At 39.4% G+C, this 18,684-nt stretch overlaps 1 protein-coding gene across 1 annotated transcript in view; it reads left to right on the top strand.

Moving 5' to 3' along the window:
• LOC149258285 (serine hydroxymethyltransferase, mitochondrial-like) overlaps nucleotides 1-18,684 on the top strand; it is a 139,439-nt gene that overhangs the window by 106,533 nt on the left and 14,222 nt on the right. The window contains exons 7-8 of the mRNA XM_089409150.1: nucleotides 5,935-6,027; nucleotides 6,340-6,346. Coding sequence (XP_089265276.1) covers nucleotides 5,935-6,027; nucleotides 6,340-6,346 — 100 coding nt within the window. The remainder of the gene's footprint in view (nucleotides 1-5,934; nucleotides 6,028-6,339; nucleotides 6,347-18,684) is intronic.

Below are 18,684 nucleotides of genomic sequence, written 5' to 3'. Positions count from 1 at the left end.
TCACCAGAAACTCTAGGCCTTGCTTGGGTCCTCCCAAGCTTCTTTGTGGTCCCATACCTCCATCATTCCTTACCTCACAAGGCCACATAGAAACCTCTTCTCTTTAAGAATCTTAGTTCCAAGGCATCGCTAACCAAGAAATATCTCTAATCCCTAGGTCTAGGCCTCCTTTGAGCCTTTCTCGGATAGCCCCACACCTTGCTTCAAAAGAAAGCAAACCCTATTATTTGATTCTCTCCTATGAATGGGCTCTAGAAATCACTACCTATCCTATCATTGATTTACCATTCATTAGTGATTTCCCTCATATCGGGACTCCTCCCATCGGAGAAAGTCTGTAAAGAGCAGGGGACATCGACTGAGGTGACAGTGGGTCCTTGTCCCATTGTTGCCACTTGATCTAATAGTAGTCCAATAGGAACCCCGCCTAGGACCCCTGCTAAATTGAGCGGCAAAACTCCTCAAATCTCTGAGAATTTCACAGTATGAACAATCCTAGAAAAGAAGTTACAACAAAAATTTCAAGCTGACTTGTTTTAAATTGATTTCAGGACTATTCTAAAACTGTAACTTCCACAGGGCATATCTCTAAAACTATAGCGAACCAAACTCTGAAATTTTCACCAGATGTACTGCTATATGTCTTCACAGATATCTGAAAATTTCACATTCTGAAACATTCCAAAAAATAAATTATAGCAAAGATATCAAACTGACTGATTTCTGGAGTTGTTTGCACCTGAAACTACACCCTGAAAACGATACAAAATGAATTCAAATCATGAAATTCAGCATGCAAACTTTAAAATAAAATTTCCTTCATTGCTCACTACAGTTCCTCCTCTCCTTTTGGACTTTTGCATGCTTGTCATAGGGGGGTGTCCTTGGTTATTTTGTACGCTGTCCTTGCAAATATGCACACTTTAAACACTGTAAACAACAACATAAGACAGTTTTTTCGCAGCCACTAAACTGCCAAAAAAGGGGAATTGCTTGAGATATATTGGTAGAATTTTCCTTTAAAACATAATTGCTAGAAGTGGAAATGACTACGAAGAAGAGGCGCCTGTAGATGATTAAATATTAGTCAAAATATAAGGCAAAATAGTGTTGCAGGTCTGCAATTAAAAATCAGAGATTTACAAGATATATAACTTGAGAATCAAGCATGAGACATCTTTGTTTTGTATTAATCGAAGAGCTGTTTGCACTACATAGACCAAACACAAAACCAATCTGTTGACCAAATATTTGCTAGGTGAGAAACCTGTAAGAAATGAGAGAAAAAGAGAATGGGGAATGATATAACATGTTATTGCTCTGTTCTGCTCAGAATAATTGCCCCTTTAGAATGAACCTTCCTTCTCTTTTATCATTGCTTTGATGGTATGTTCTAGGTAAGTCGAGCCATAGGAGAAGACAAGTGTCCTCACCCATGCAAACTCTTGGCTGACCCAAGACGTACTAGAGAAAGAGTGATGATGCATGCATACAAGTGGCCAAGTGAGATTAGCACATGTTCTCATATCTTTCATGCAAGTCTCTAAAAAGGTGAGTAGTATGATTTAACTAGTGGTTGAGTGGAGTGGAGTGGAGTGAAAGTGAATAGGAGTAAGAGAGTGAGTTTAAGTGGAACACACGGAGATTGATCTCAAAAGAGAAGTGAGGTTGAACTTAGCTAAGATGATTTGTCACATGTGTGGTGGAAAGAAGTGGAGTGATAAGGCGAGTTATGAGAGAGAAAAAACTCACATGAGAGGGAAATGTTATATTTTCGGCACTAGACTTTGTGCGCACGCACACGCCATATCTGGTAACAGTCTCAAATTAAGTTTAACCCAACTAAAGCTTGTGGTCACTTCTTGATGGATCTTTAAGATCAAGCGCGCAATGAAGCATGTGTTGAGATACCTGCAAGGTACAATGGACTTTGGACTGAGATATGTTGGAGTTGGTGTAGTAGAGTTGCATGGGTACACAAGTTTTGATTTGGAAGGTAGTGCTGTGGACATAATATCCACATTTGGATGTTGTTTCAGGTTGGGATCAGCCATGATCTCGTGGTGTAGCAGGAAGCAACAGTTAGTGGCACTTAGCTCAGTAAAGGCAGAGTACATGGCAGTGAATTTGGTGAGTTGTGAAGCCGTATCGCTTCGCAAGATGTTCATAGGTTTATTTGGTCTCGAGTTGGGGCCCACGACGATTCACTGTGATAATCAAAATTGCATTAAGCTCTCCAAAATTCCTATGTTTCATGACATTTTCAAACATATAGAGATCATATATCACTTCATCAGAGACAGGGTCCAGGGAGGTGCTTTGAGATTGCAGTACATTTCCATTCAACAATAGGTAGCAGATATTCTCACCAAGGCTCTAATGAAATGAAAGTTTGTGTTTTACAGGGACACACTAGGGGTGGTGAAGAATTCCTTCTTTGCTAGGAGGGAGTGTTGAAATTCTTGGTAGATTTGGAAGGTCTTCTACACGAGCTTGGTGTCTTAGCATGTAGAAGATGGTTGATTGCCTCTTTAGGTGCTTGCTTGGTTGAGTAGGTGATTACTTCTTTCTTAAGTTTATCTTAGGAAAAGTACAATAATTAAAGTTAATTAAGTATTGTGGACTATTAAGCCAAAGTACTAAGGATAAATAATAAGTTATTTAAGTGACTTAGATATGATCTTAACCATTGATCTCAAGTGAGATGAGATCTAATCTTGACCATCAATCACTTAAGAGATTAGGGTTAGGGATTTGGCTTGATGAAGCTATAAAAGAAGCCTAATGGAGAGGTGAAGACACAACACAACTATACAATATTGAGAGAGTGTTTTTCTCAAGGGGAGGAAGTGATTTTCTCTAGAGCAAGAGGCTCAGCTAGACTGAGGAGAAGGGAGGAAGAGTGCAAGGAAATCTCAAGAGTAATTCTAGGAGGCCAAGTAGCTGAAGCACTGAGGAGGCTCATTTGTGGAGAGGCTGATTCCCTTGAGTGCGCGGGGGTCGTACAAGGAGGAAACGAGAGGGCCAATTTGCTTGTGCCGGGGGTCGAGTTTCTATAAGGCTGAATTTTTCAGGAGGTCAATTTTCTGGTGGGCCGAATTCCTTGGGCCGATTTACCTAGTAGGGCTGAATTACAGTTTCCAACAATGCATTTTTATGTGTATTTTCTTTGTGGGTGTAGGCCCAGATTTTCCCAAGAATTTTAATGAAGGAAAATTGTTGTGGGTGTATGCTTATTGTTGTGATGTGATTGATCTCTCTAATTTTATTTTTTTGTTGCAAATTATTTTTTTAGAAGTTAAATATCAATGATTTTATTTTCCAACAATTCAAAATTTTATTTTTAGTAATAAAATAATATTTTGGGAATGAAAATTGTTGAGGAATAAATAAATCTGGGCTAGTATTGGAATTTCAACAGGCAAGATGAGTTAACACAGAAAGGAGGGTGAGTTAATTGCACATGCTTTAATCAACTGGGCATGAGACTCAGTTAATTGAGAGAATCTTCCTCAAGATTATCACAAATTGCCACCTCTTCTTCTAACTAAGGCATGTGGTCAAGACAACTTACTTTAACTTCATGCATGCGTCCCAACACATTAATCCATGTGCGCACCTTGAGATGTCGAATGTCATTCTTTGAAGAGCCACGTGTCACCAAAGGAAGGATTCCATGTGTCACATCAGGGGCTGCCACATGTCACTTATGTCTGGTAGGTACTAAAAATAGAAATTCATTAATACCGCCTGATATTATATTGATCGGGCTGGTTTTCTTGCGAGGAGTTCAAAGTTGCACTTAAAACTAACATGCAAGTACATGTTCTTCAAAATGCCAAAAATAATCTCTTTATCATGACCAAATTCTGTGCAATTGACTCCAGAATAGGAATAAGATCAATTAGATGACCTTGTGCCTAGAGCTTCACAATGCAACAAAACCTTGACCCATTATATCAATGCCTGAAATCCATCACTAATCATCACGAGATGATGCAAGCTGGTATTTAACCATCTAGATTTCCTAGATGACCTTGTGCCTAGAGCTTCACAATGCAACGAAACCTTGACCCATTGTATCAATGCATGAAATCCATCACTTATCATCAACGAGATGATGCAAGATGGTATTTAACCATCTAGATTTCAAGGAAGCCGATCTATGGGTTAATAGGACCATTCAGAAACCCTAACTTCCATAGGGCATATCTCCTAAAGTGGAGCCAATCAAAGTATGCAATTTTGACCAGAGGTACCTAGAGATCTTGCCTTTGTCTTCTTAGAATTTTATAGTGTGAAGCATCTCAGAAAAATAAGCTGCTATTGTGAAAATGCCAAATTAACCTGTTTGAAATTGATTTCAGAAACATTCAAGAACTCTAACTTTCTCAAAGCATATCATTGAAAGTATAGCGAACTAAAGTCTGAAATTTTGACCATAGGTACCTAAAGATTTTCCGTTGTCTCCTCAAAATTTCATCGTTTGTAATGTCCCAGAAAATATGTTATAACGAAAATGTGAAACTTACCTGTTTGAAACTGATTTTAGGAGCATTTAGGAACCCTAACTTCCATAGGGCATACCTTAGAAAGTATAACGAACCAATGTCTAAAATTTTGGCCACTTGTACCTAGAGATCTCCTCTTTGTCTAAAATGCTCAAGAAAAAATGCTATAGCAAAAATCCCGAGATGACTCGTTTGAAGCAAATTTTAAGACTGATCACAAACCCTAACTTCCATAGTGTATATCTTCAAAAGTATAGCAGACCAAGATTTGAAATTTTAACTAGATGTTCTCTATTGCTCCTCATTATGCTCAAAATTTCACCATTTGGAGCAGTCCAGAGAAAAAGTTATAGTGAAAATGCTAAGATGATTTGTTCACTCCATAAATTAGATTTTTGCTCACACACCCTTTCCTTCCGATGCTTTCTCCTTTTATAAATTATCATAACCCTTCGTGAAAAGATATGTTAATTCAAAAGGGTCACATCAATTTATTACTTAAATAATTAATTCCTCTTTTTATTTCACATTTCCAAAAACCATGGGAAAATACCATGGGCGTTATAAACCATAGGATTGAAATCAACATTTTACTTTTTGACTTCTTTTTCACGAGAAGCCCCTTTATAATATACTTGGATACTTATATATAATATCACTTATATAAGCCCTTTGACATCAATGACAACAATTTGTTCAACAACATTCCCCAATCCTCATGCAAAGTGGATTAATTTGTTTCTGTAGGGATCATGAAGGCTCCCACCCCCTCCTGCTACTCCAATGATATATATTAGAAATTACACATGCAAATATGAAATATAGACATAGATCCAATTTTGTTAAAAAGTAGAACATTTACATGATACAAATTCAACCATACAACCAATTACTACTCACTAGTACTACATCAATGATGACCAAATGACAAACACACAAAAAATTAGAACCACAAAGTGTAGTTTTCTCATTAAGTCATCAAAATCAAAATGCATAATATAGATACTGAGTCACTGCTACTATAGGTGGGAATGCGAGTTGCAAATATATAATAGGGTAGATACTAGAACCATAGATGGAAGAATCTCATAGCTTGCGACTATCAGTAGCCCTTGTCCATGTCAGAATCATCAAAATCAACATCACAGCCACTGTTGTGATTGCCTTCTCTGTTGGATATATGATAGGATTTATGAATATAAAGTAAAACTAGTTTAGTCACAGCTAGATTGAACAACATGCAGGTAAATTTTCACTGTTTACCTCTTCATCTTGACCAACTGTATGGAGTGCTAATCTCGATGCTTATACTGAGTGAAATATGAATGGTTTAATGGTTTATAATTTGTATTGTTTTTTTCTAATTTTCTCTGAGATTTAACAGATTGAAATCTGATTCCTTTTTTTATTGTGTTTTACACAGACCGATACTAAAAAGATCTCAGCAGTTTCAATCTTCTTTGAAACAATGCCTTATAGATTGGATGAATCTACAGGCTATATTGATTATGACCAGGTATGTTTTGATTCCCTCTATGGTTTAATGTTGATTTATTTGGCGTAGATCAGAAATAGCATGTATTGATACATTGATTATTGGAAACTACTGGCTGTGAATTTATGATATGCCTTACTTTCTCAAAATTAATGAAGGAAATAAGTTGTTCGCCCTAGTCAAATGACACCACTTATTGGTGGCTATCCAGAATGAATAGTGGAAATAAACATTCACAAATAACGTATAGGTTATATCATCTATTTTTCTTTCAGTTCAAGTCATAAAAGTATCATGCCTTTATTTTTAGTGTATATGTGCTAATAATTGTAGTGTGATGGTTAGAGTGAGGCACCCTGCTATGACAAGGAGGAAGGGGAGAGTGAAATTGCCACTTTGTTTTAGGTCAAAACTGAGAAACCCTAAGAGAGAAGAAGGAAGGAAGAAGAGAGGAGGGAAGCCACTAGGTTAATTAGGGTTTTAAGGTTGATTATTTGACGTAGGGATATAGATTAGTTACGATAATTCAATGAGAGTTCTAGAGCAAACATATGATAACAATAAATTAACAAAGCCAAGCCAGCTAGGGTTAATTTTCCAATCTATTCTACTAAGCTGATTGATGTAATTTCCGAGGATGGGGGAGCTCACTTGTAAGAAATCTGCTGTAGGTGCTGAGGTTGCTCACGCTGAATATGAGAGATGCTACAAGCCTTTCAGAGAGTGTTCCTCCACTTGAATGGACTTGCACAGATATTGCTATACCTTCCTGCAAAATAGACTTGATCCTAATCTGTGATACAATGCAATAAAAACAACTAGATCTACTATATAAATGATGAAAAGCTGAAATTCCATATAGTGACCCAAAGTGCCCTCAAAAAGATGGTACCTCTCTGTCCTAGTTGTGCTAGAACTCTTGAGGTAGAGAGTTGAATTGTCTAATATATAGGAGGGGATTGAGGCAATGGAGATAACCTAAAGAGAGAACATGCCTTCAAGGAGGAAACAACACCAAAAGCAAGAGATATTTGTAGAGATGCTGGAGATGACAAGAGTATGGAATAAGAGTTTAAGTAGATCAAGATTTGACACCAATTTGTAGTGTCCTTGCAAGATATAGACACAAGGAAAGAAGATTTTGAAAAACCTTTACAAAGAGGAGAGGTGGAAAGAATATTTTGAAAAGCTTTTACAAAGAGGAAAGGAGGAAAGAAGATTTTGAAAAGCCTTTACAAGGAGGAGAGGAGTGATATAAATAGACAGGGGAATGATTCTGAAATGTAAGTGAACATTGGACTAGCTGCTGGACAAAATTTTTCATATGGAAGAGTTGTTCAACGGGTTATGGTTGAATACTACTACTTTCTTGGCTGATATAATATATTGTAAAGAGTTTATTAGAATTACATGCTTTGTTCTTCGATTCGAGACTCAAAGATACAGTATGATCCCAAAAAGTCATAGTGCACTTGGAACCAAGAAATTATGACGGTTTGACTATCTAGACCCCCCATTGAACATTCGCAAATGGATTCAGGCTATTGTGGACTTGAAATGAGGTATGCTAACCAACTAAGGAATAGATAAAGAGTTTCGAGCCCTAAATAGAAGCCAAACAACAGGTAAATGCGCCTAACTAGGCCCCCAAACATTTGAATAGGATTAATTTATTGACCAAAGTTTGAAGATAAGAGGCAAGGTGATTGGGGACCCCACCCAAGTGCTAGACATCCCAAAAGATACTATCTTTAGAATAAAGCAAAGAAGCTCAAGCGAGAGGATCCAACATAGAAGAGTCTTTGTAATGAAATATGAGAAGTAATTAAATATCACAGGATGGGTCACATGTGGATATGGTACAAAAGTATGCCACACAGTAACACCCTTGAGTGGCTAGGCACATGTGAATACTAAGGTGTGAAATCTTTATGCTACACATTGCCGCCCTTAGAGAAGCTACTATCTGTAAGATGAGAATAATAGTGAATTGCAAGGAAGGAAAACAAAGCAACAAAGTGATAGAAGACAAAGAGAAAATAAGAGCAATGATAGTGGCAAAGAAATGATGCATAAGGGAAGGTCCCTTTTCACCACTACTCTGGGAGCTAATGCCTCATTATTGCAAGGGAATTCTTCATGGGTGTGGTTGTAAGGAGTAAACTCATAATGAAAGCTTGCATCCCTCAATATTTGACGCAAATAAAAGCTAGAAGGATCCTTATAGGTGATACGATATCAAGCATGTAGAAGACCAATGGAAAGGAAAGAGTGAGAAGCAAAGATACAGGGCAAGCAAAGAATGTTGGGATGAGAGAGAAACAAGTCTAACTACTATAGAAGTAAAGTAATAACCAAACTATGAGATGAGATTTAAGTAAATCTAGCTATAATTAAAGTAGAATAACAGTTACACAATGAAATGTAAGATGTAACCAAGTTTGGTTACAATGAAAGTAGAATAGCAACTAGACTATGAAAGTGTGTGTTGAGATGAAAATGAAAGGTGGGGTAGGGAAAAAGAAGTATACATGCACTTACCTAATCACAATTAACGCAATGTAAGAGTCCATTTTTAGGTTCGCCATGTGAGAGAAGAGAGCGAACTTGTTCATGCTAGAAATTTAGATGTAAGTAGCATGAAGAAAGAACTATATACAAAAAAAATAAAATTTAGAAAGGAAAAGAATGAAGGGTTAGAAATGCAATACCTGCAATAACCTAAGCACATAGGCTATTGATGTGGGATCAAGACCTTGCAAGTAAACTAGGCATTAGCCTTGACAATGTATAAAAGTAGATATTGTTGCAACTCAATGCTCTTGATGAGATGAAGAGGTTCAATTCAAGTTAGAATATTTCAACAACAAAGAAAATATTGGTGTGATAAGTTCATCATTGAGGCATGGGAGGGCTCCTCACACCTTTGAGATACATTTATTGTGGAAATTTCATATCAAGGGCATTGATGGGGCACCTTTTAAGTAATGAAAAAAATAACAGTTAATATTTTATTCTTGGTCAAGTCTAGTGGGTCCCTTGAACCTTTCTATACACCATGAAACTTAAAAGAAATTGAAAATCAAACATAACATCGTTTTGAAGAGTGATTGTTGCTGTTGGACAGTGTTTTGGAAACTTGGTCACTGAAAGGTCAGAACAATAGAGGATTAAACACATTGAAGAGGCATTGCTTCACTAGATTTGATACTGGACACATTGAAGAGGCATTCTAAGTTCAATTTTCAACCTTCTTATGGGATTTTTTTTGTGAAAGCAATGGAATTTTTGAATTTCTTATAGGAACAATAGTTGGAATCATGTTGTAGTAGCTGGAATCCACGGGGAGATTGAAGACTAAAGTTTGAAGACTGGAGTAGTAAATTGATATTACTCTTAAAAATAGTAAGAAGTGACAAATCAAAGACTTGGTCTAAGGTCATTAGTATATAGAGTCCAGACTCAAAAGTTAAAACTAAAAAGAAACAGTGGATAATGAACCAATGTTATCAGAGCTAGATCGGTGATCGAATCGGTCGACCTCAAAACTAGGAACTGGAAAAAAATTGGTCCACCAAAAACACACATAAATATTAAAAAAACCCTCGTAAATATTCATGTGCATCCATATGAATCCAAACCATTATACACAAATATGCAGAGTTTCTCATATATATGTAGCACAAGTGCATATAACCAAAATAACACCAAGTACAATCCATATTTGAACCAAAAATACATCAACAAAGGGGCTCTAGGTGCCTTCCATAATTGAAAAAATTCATGCTACAACAAATACCTACATATCATCAAAATCATTGCATATATTGGGATCCTCATCATCAATATCACCCTCTAAGCATTAAAATAAGATAGAAAAGCTTAACATGTCAAGTTGAGATTTTGTTTGTGTGATAGGTACATTTTGCAAGGGTCATGATAGAGGAGTTCAATAATCATTGCCACCAACATTGAGATACATAGAGGGCTTGGTGCTCTTGATTAAATGCTAGTTCCAAACCCTCATACATGATAGAATCCAATGGAAACATTGCAATCTCCCCAATCTCTACATCCTGAAAACTGTTAAGTCTGCTGGATTTTGAGTGGGATCTAAAATTTTACTTTCTCCATATGAAATCCAATGAGGTTGTTGAAAATGTAGCGATGGAAGGTCTTCTAGCTTGTGTCTTAGCCAGTGAAGACCTCAACTTAGTCTTTCTCTAGCATGGATGCGAGTTCAATTGATTTCCAGTTTATTGAAATGGTCATCAAGGTTACATGCATAGTGTAGGAGCTTCATTTCGTTGGAGTCTTCTTCAGTTTGACAATGACTATAGGATGAGGTGATAGTTACAAGTTGTTAAATTATGGTATGTTCTATGCTTAGAGCAGTTTACTAGTTTTCTGCTTATTAGCCACAGATTAGCAATCACATATATATTAAGTAAAGTGCAGATAGAACATTAAACGATCAACAGAAAACAAGCCAAGACAAGAGACACAAGATGTGGCGGCTAGCCAGGGACAAACCCCAATGCGGGGAAACCCTTTGATCAAATCTTCTTTTATCTTCAATAGTTCAGCAGAGAGAAATAGTACAAAATCAGAATTCTGTAATTTTATATCAGCAGCAGCAAACCCTAGATCAGTGAAGTCAAACTTGGTCAAACGAGTTGAAATTGACCTCCAATATGCTTGGTCAATTTTCGGTCAACTAGCCCTTGAACAACCTGAAGAAACAGCCCTTGAACAACCCCAAAAACACAGTCAAACTGTTGTTGACTGAAGTCAACTTGCTGCCCAAAACTAGGGCAGTCAACGCTGGTCAAACCTGTGGACGGATTGCCTCGATTTTTGTGCCAAAATCTACGACCTGCCTAGGAGAGGCAGCCACACCAAAACTGCACCCTTGATGAGTCAACGCTTGGTCAACGCAGGTCAAAGATGCCTTCAGCTGCCTCAGTCAAACTCGGTCAACGCAGTCAACAATTTCTGCGTCCTCTTTCAGCCTGCGTCTTCTTGCTTCCCACGTGTGAGAGATCCTCTTCCTTGTGTATACCCAATCATACAAGGAGAGAGAGAAGAATGAGAGATGATGAGATGATTTGAAATGAATCAATCTCACTTGTATTTATATGATTTGTGCCACACATTTAGTTGCTGGCCGACCTTGACAATTTGTCAAGTAATTACAAATAAATTCATATCTCCATAAATACTTGTTGGAATCGGATGATCTTTAGATCAATCCTACACCTCTCGACAAGAGGAATCTAAGAAAAATATTAGCTGTCATAAATGAGGTGACCCACATGGAGTTTGGCTCTAGTTGCCAATTATAACACTCCCTCTCAACTAGGGAGAACTCCATCTGCAATCCGTTTGATCGTCGCTACTATCCCAACCATCAAATGCATTGCCTTGCATTGCTTTGCTCTGCTCGAACTATGAAGAAGAAGAAATGATCGAGGATGTATCATACCATCCTCCACTGACCCGAAGTCAATCTCAGAGTGTGTCATACCACTCTCATTGATCCCAGATCAGTATCATTGATCCCAGATCAATGGAGGTCATCATAGCATAGGGAGTATGGTAGATACAATGATGTGTCCATCGATAGTACTACTAATGGTCGCTAACCCTATTTCCCTACTCATTGATCAGATGAGAGGTACTTCCCATGAGTCTCAGACTGCATGGGTAGGATGCCTCGATAGGAGAACTAATCATCCTGTCCACAGGAGAACGAATCATCCTGTCCAACAGTCGCCACGGAGAACTAATCATCCTGGCCCACAGGAGAACTAATCATCCTGTTCCACAGTCGCCACGGAGAACTAATCATCCTGGCCCACAGGAGAACTAATCATCCTGTCCTAGAGTCGCCACGGAGAACTAATCATCTCGGCCCACAGGAGAACTAATCATCATGTCCTACAGTCGCCACAGAGAACTAATCATCCTAGCCCACAGGAGAACTAATCATCCTGTCCTACAGTCGCCACGGGGTGTCACAGGGGAAGGTTGAACCTTTCACCCTGTACATAGTGCACCACCAGGGGATGGTGAGTCGCCCTGTGGTCGCATGTCGCTCCAAGAAGTACCCCGCGCCCCCCCTGGAGCTCCCAGAGCTCAATACATCATACTCGACCCTCATAAGAGGGTCTTTGAACGACACCAAGTCGTTCTCGGAAAGTCAAGAATTTGACCTTTCCCAAGGGCTTCGTCAAAATGTCGGCGACCTGTTCATCTGTACCGATATGTTGGAGCCTTATTGCTCCCCGTTGCACCATATCCTGAATATAGTGGTACCTGATATCGATATGCTTGGAGCGATCATGAAATACGGGATTCTCCGATAAACGAATCCCGCTCTGGTTGTCACACAGGATCACGGTGGTATCCAATGTAAATCCAAACAACTCACTGAAGAGCTTTCGCAACCAGACCGCCTCACAAGAGGCCATACTAGCAGCAATATACTCTGCCTCGGCGATGCTCATAGCCACTGATTTCTGCTTCTTGCTCATCTAGGATATCGAGCAGATCCCAAAGAGAAACAGCCCCCAGAAGTGCTCTTTTGGTCCACCACACTGCCTGCCCAATCAACATCGATATATCCATGTAGCCTCACATCTCCGGCAGTGTATCTCAACCCATGAGTAATTGTGCCACGAAGATATCTCAACAAATTCTTGTCACCAATCCAATGTGAGTGGTGAGGCTCAACCATATGTTGACTCAACGTGTTGACTGCAAAACATATATCCTGACGAGAGTTCACCAAGAACATCAATGCTTCGATGAGTTGACGATACTCGGTAGCATTTCGTAAAACGGGTCCGGCAGCACTACTGCTTAACTTCTTGAAGTCAAGCTCCATCGGGGTAGTCACGGGCTTGCAGTCCACCTACCAAATCTCTCCAATATCTTCACTACATATTTTCCTTGAGATAGCTTCTGCCAGACTTCTAGTCCTAGGAAATAGCGCATTAGTCTTAGATCCTTCATCTGAAATTCAGAAGCCAACTCCCTCTTACATTTGTGAATGAGAGGGTCTGCACCTGTTAGAAAGAGGTCGTCAACGTACAACACCAGTATGAGAGGATTGTCATCTTCAACCTTAAAGTAAAGGTTAGGGTTGGCTTCACTCCTAGTGAATCCCAACTTCATGAAGTAGCTATCGATCCTCTCATACCATGCTCGGGGTGCTTGCTTCAGCCCATAGAGGGCCTTCTTCAACCTGCACACATGAGATTCTCGATCATGAATCTCAAATCCTTTGGGTTGCTCCACATAGACCTCTTCTTTGATCGAACCATGCAGGAACGCGGTCTTGACATGCATCTAATGTAGGTTCCATCCTTGCGAAGCAGCAAGGGATATGATCAAGCGGATGGTGGTATATCAGGAAACAGGTGCAAATATCTTATCATAGTCTATACCTTACTTCTGAGAGAAGCCACGAGCGAAAAAACGAACCTTATACTTTTCCATACTTCCATCAACTACATGCTTTATCTTGTAAAGCCATTTCGAAGTGACAATTGCTTTGCCCTGGGGTCTGGGGACCACATCCCAAACATCGTTTTTCATGATGGACTCATATTCCTCAGTCATAGCATCCTTCCATACTTGATGCTTGACAGCTTCTGCCAATGACGAAGGCTCATTTTGGATGATCGTGCTCATGATGATCAAGTATCCCTGATACCTGGTCGACTTCTTACTTTCCTGGAAGGTTCCCTTGGGTGCTATGTGCCCTTCAGCATGATCAAGTGTCCCCCCAAGCCAGGAAGGCCTCTTCCTAGAAGAGGAAGGCTCATGCGGAGGGGGATCAATAGGATCCATAGGTTCTTTCACATCGTGCATTGTCTCATCTTCCTTTTCCTTTGGTTCCCTGGTGTCAGCTTCTTTAGATCCCCTTTGAGTAGGAAGATTGTCAACTTTGCTAAGAGACATATCTTTGTCAAAGGTGACATCATTACTAAGCTCGATTTCCCTTTGACCAGCCACATAGATTCTATAGCCCTTAGTGTTTTTGCTATAGCCCACGAAGATTCCTTTCTTTCCAGATGCACCCAATTTATTCCTCTTCTCCTTCAGCACATGAAAATATACCAGACTTCCAAATGTTTTAAAATGTGATATGCTAGGTTTCTTACCAGTGAACATCTCTTCGGGAGTCTTAGAACCCAATGCTTGATGAGGGCATCGATTTTGCACATATACGGCGGTATTCGTAGCTTCGGCCCATAGAAACTTCGGAAGTCTTTGATCGTGAAGCATAGCACGGACAGCTTCCACAATCGTACGATTCTTCCTTTCCACCACACCATTCTGCTCAGGAGTATATGGTGTTGTAGTCTCCCTCTTAATGCCAGCCTCTTTGCAAAAGTCATGGAACTCATTGGATTCATACTCAGTCCCATTATCAGTCCTTAAGATCTTGATCTTCTTTTCGGTTTGATTCTCGATCAAGGCTTTGAAGTGACGAAACCAAGTGAACACTTCATCCTTCTTTTTCAAGAAGTATATCCAAGTCTTGTGAGAATAATCATCTGTAAAAGTGAGGTAATATAAATATCCTCCCAAAGAGTTCACAGGCATCATACCAGATATGTCTGAGTGAACCAACTGCAATATATCGGAGGTCTTGCTTTGGCTTGAGGGGAATGGTCCCCTTTTGAGCTTTCCTTCGGCACATCCAGGACATACACCTTCTTGCTCTACTCGGAACTCGGGCATCCTTGTCACCATTTGTCTTGCAATGGGTAGAGCTTTATAATGAAGGTGAGCAAACCTCTGATGCCATAGTTCGGACTGAAGTGATGTGTCACAAGACATGACACCCAATGGACTACATCCGACCTAATATAATGAATCGACTTGAAACCCAAGAGTGAAAGCTTCCTTAAAATTCTTTTTCCATACACGTACCTTGCCATCGATGAAGGTTACCTTGTAGCCTTTGTCCTCCATTGCCGAAACGGACACCAGGTTCTTTTTGAGATCAGGTACATATAGGACTTCTTGCAAATGAATTGTATTACCCTGATTCAATTGAAGAGTGACATTCCCTACGCCTTTCATGGGATATTTTGCATTGTCCCCAAGAACAATTTCCAGGTTGGTCTCCTTTTCTATCAGATTGGAGAGAGCTTCTTTGTAACCAGTGAAGTGCCTTGAGGCACCACTATCAATAAGCCAATTTCCCAGTGAGTCCGGGGGAGCAGTAGTAGAGAGGGCCGCTGGTAGACAATATTCATCTTGCTTATTGTTAACAACATTAGATTCATACCTGGAGTTTCTTGCCTTCTTGAAGGGTTGTCCTCTTCCTTGATTTCCGACATTTCTTTTACCTCTGCCATTGGACCTACCATTCCTTTGATTGCCTTGAGAGTGATTTTGGTCATCATCATGGTGTGAGTCCCTTTTATCAGGGCACTCCCTCGAATAGTGGCCCATTTGGTTGCAATTGTAACACCGAGCTTTTCTTCCACCCTTAGGTCTAGCCTTTCCTTCGGATTTAGCCCCAATAGTTTCTTATTTGAGCATGAGAAGAAAAGGCAGAGGGATGGCCTTTAAGTGTGGGCATTTGTTGCTCTTCCATCCTTGTCTCTTCTTGAATACATCTAGCCATCAATTCCTCAAATCCTGGGATGGCATTATCGTTGAGAAGAGTAGTCCAGTCTATCGTAGATTTCCTTGGAGGTTGTCAGCTCAGAAACATAGGCCACTAGGCGCTTGTCGATAGAGTCCCGGATGATCTTCCTTGCTTTGACTTCTCCCTTGGACCACTTTCTTTTGGCAGCAGCGGATGCATTTGATGGAGGTGCAACAATATTGCCTCTCACATGGTCCAACACTTCCTGATCTTCTAAAGTCAGATCGAGAGACATCTTCCATCCGTGATAGTCAGACTTCTCACGGAGCTTGTCTTTGGCGGGGAAGAGTGTTGAGGACCCCATGAAGTTTTTAGGATAGCCTTGCCAACCTTCTCTTCGGTGATTGCTCTTGCTCTTGCTCTTGCTTGGGCTTTGTCTTCACCTCAACTCTGATACCATGTTAAATTATGGTATGTTCTATGCTTAGAGCAGTTTACTATTTTTCTTCTTATTAGCCACAGATTAGCAATCACATATATATAAAGTACAGTGCAGATAGAGCATTAAACGATCAACAAAAAACAAGCCAAGACAAGAGACACAAGATGTGGCGGCTAGCCAGGGACAAACCCCAATGCGGGGAAACCCTTTGATCAAATCTTCTTTTATTTTCAATAGTTCAGCAGAGAGAAATAGTACAAAATCAAAATTCTGTAATTTTATATCAGCAGCAGCAAACCCTAGATCAGCGGAGTCAAACTTGGTCAAATTAGTTGAAATTGACCTCCAATATGCTTGGTCAATTTCCGGTCAACTAGCCCTCGAACAACTTGAAGAAACAGCCGTTGAACAGCCCCAAAAACACAGTCAAATTATTGTTGACTGAAGTCAACTCGCTGCCCAAAACTAGGGCAGTCAACGCTGGTTAAACTTGTGGATGGATTGCCTCGATTTTTGTGCCAAAATCTACGACCTGCCTAGGAGAGGCAGCCACACCAAAACCGCACCCTTGATGAGTCAATGCTTGGTCAACGCAGGTCAAATATGCCTTTAGCTGCCTCAGTCAAACTCGATCAACAATTTCTGCGTCCTCTTTCAGCCTGCGTCTTCTTGCTTCCCACGTGTGAGAGATCCTCTTCCTTGTGTATACCCAATCATACAAGGAGAGAGAGAAGAATGAGAGATGATGAGATGATTTGAAATGAATCAATCTCACTTGTATTTATATGATTTGTGCCACACATTTAGTTGCTGGCCAACCTTGACAATTTGTCAAGTAATTACAAATAAATTCATATCTCCATAAATACTTGTTGGAATCGGATGATCTTTAGATCAATCCTACACCTCTCGACAAGAGGAATCTAGGAAAAATATCAGCTGTCATAAATGAGGTGACCCACATGGAGTTTGGCCCTAGTTGCCAATTATAACACAAGTTTAATTAGAACGAGTTAAGTCTTCAGTGTTGATTGAAGGGAGAGCGAGTTAAGACTCCAATGTTGATTGGAGAGAGAACAAGTTGAACTCTCAGTTAACTCGCAATCAACACTCGAACTTCTAAATCGAACTAGGCCTCCTTGCATGTACGAATTCTATCTATAAAGAGAAGGACAAAGGCACAAGTTCAACGATTCTTGAGAGATCAGTTCTTTGTGTGTGGAGTGCGCAGAATTGAGGAGGCTTGTGCTCAAGGAAATAGGAGGCCACAAGTGTGCAAGGAAATAGGAGATTTGTGCTAGAAAATAGGAGCCCAATTGTGTGCTAGGAAATAGGAGAAGTGCGTAAGGAAATAGGGGCTCGAGTGCACAATGATTGTGGAGCAGGGATCAAGGATTCTTAGGGCAAGTCAAGGGTATTCAGAAGGAGAACAATTATGTTCTTAGACACAGATTGTTGGCTACAGTAGCAACGTGAATTGTAATAGATCCAATTGTTCAAGAACAATCAATAAAATACCACAACAAAGAAAGCACATTTTCCTTTTGGGGTTGCTTGGGTAAAACAAGCATGTCAATTTTGTGTGCATTTGTTTTTATCTTTGGTGTTTTTCTTCTGCTTATAGGTTGTTAAGAAAATCTATATCTTGGTGAAAGAGAATTTGGTTTCAGTTTTCAGTTGCCTTGTTTTCAATAATTCATCTATGTAGTTGCAGAGTTTCAAGGAAAATTAACAAGTTAGACTTAGGAGTACATGTCAGCAGATGGAATTTTTTCAAAGTCATTATCATCACGCAACTTCCATTTGTCATTGTAATCCCAAATTTCGCAGCCCTGTGGGCCTTTATTGTAAAAATGATTCTAGTATGACTATGAAGCCATGTAAAAGCATCTAGGTAAACCTCTGATTCTTAGCAAAGAGTTTCACTTTAAGGAGTTTTTTACCCTTCGCCAATTGTTTGCGTTTTCAAACCCTTATAATTGGCACAGTTTTTCTCCCACAGATACCTCATAGCTAGAGTGGGGCTCGATGGTAAGGTCTTAGGTGAGTCCTAGTGTTATCAAGTCTATGTATTTTTATCGTACTAGGTCATCTATCTTGTGTCGCAGAATTTGGTTGAGTTTAAGAGGGCATCTGTTAATTGTAAAATTCCCCTTCTATTCGGATGCCCATGTAATATTTTTGATGTATATACGAAAGTGTTGTCTAGGAATATTTTAGGTGGATGATTACTCATAATTAAACATCATCTCCTGAATATTTTTTAGACCCACTTTGAGGGTGGAAAATATGTGTAATCCCCTCTTGAGTCATTTATTTTATTTTTCAGTAAAAAATATCAAAATAATTAAACTGGAAAATTGTCAAAAATTAAAATGAGAGAAAAAATTAGATTCTCCCCAAGTGGAAACTTTATCAAAAAATTATTGAGGTCCTTTGTCAAAGTAAAAAATATGAAAGGATTCATTTCCAAGGCAAGAAGTCCCAGTCCAAAAATTCGTTGGGACCAGAAGGAATTTTTTCTCAACAAAATCAAATTTTTGGCTCAAGATGGTTATTTGAATGCTAGAATTACAATAATTCTATTTTCCAGTGGTCCAAAACCACCCAAAAATCAACATTT

Source organism: Pinus tabuliformis, chromosome 6, assembly GCF_031772625.1.
Source record: "Pinus tabuliformis cultivar Carrire ecotype Pingquan chromosome 6, CPIR1, whole genome shotgun sequence".
NCBI lineage: Eukaryota > Viridiplantae > Streptophyta > Pinopsida > Pinales > Pinaceae > Pinus > Pinus tabuliformis.
The sequence above is the reverse complement of the archived record's forward strand: the minus strand, read 5'-3'. Positions and strand labels throughout refer to the sequence as shown.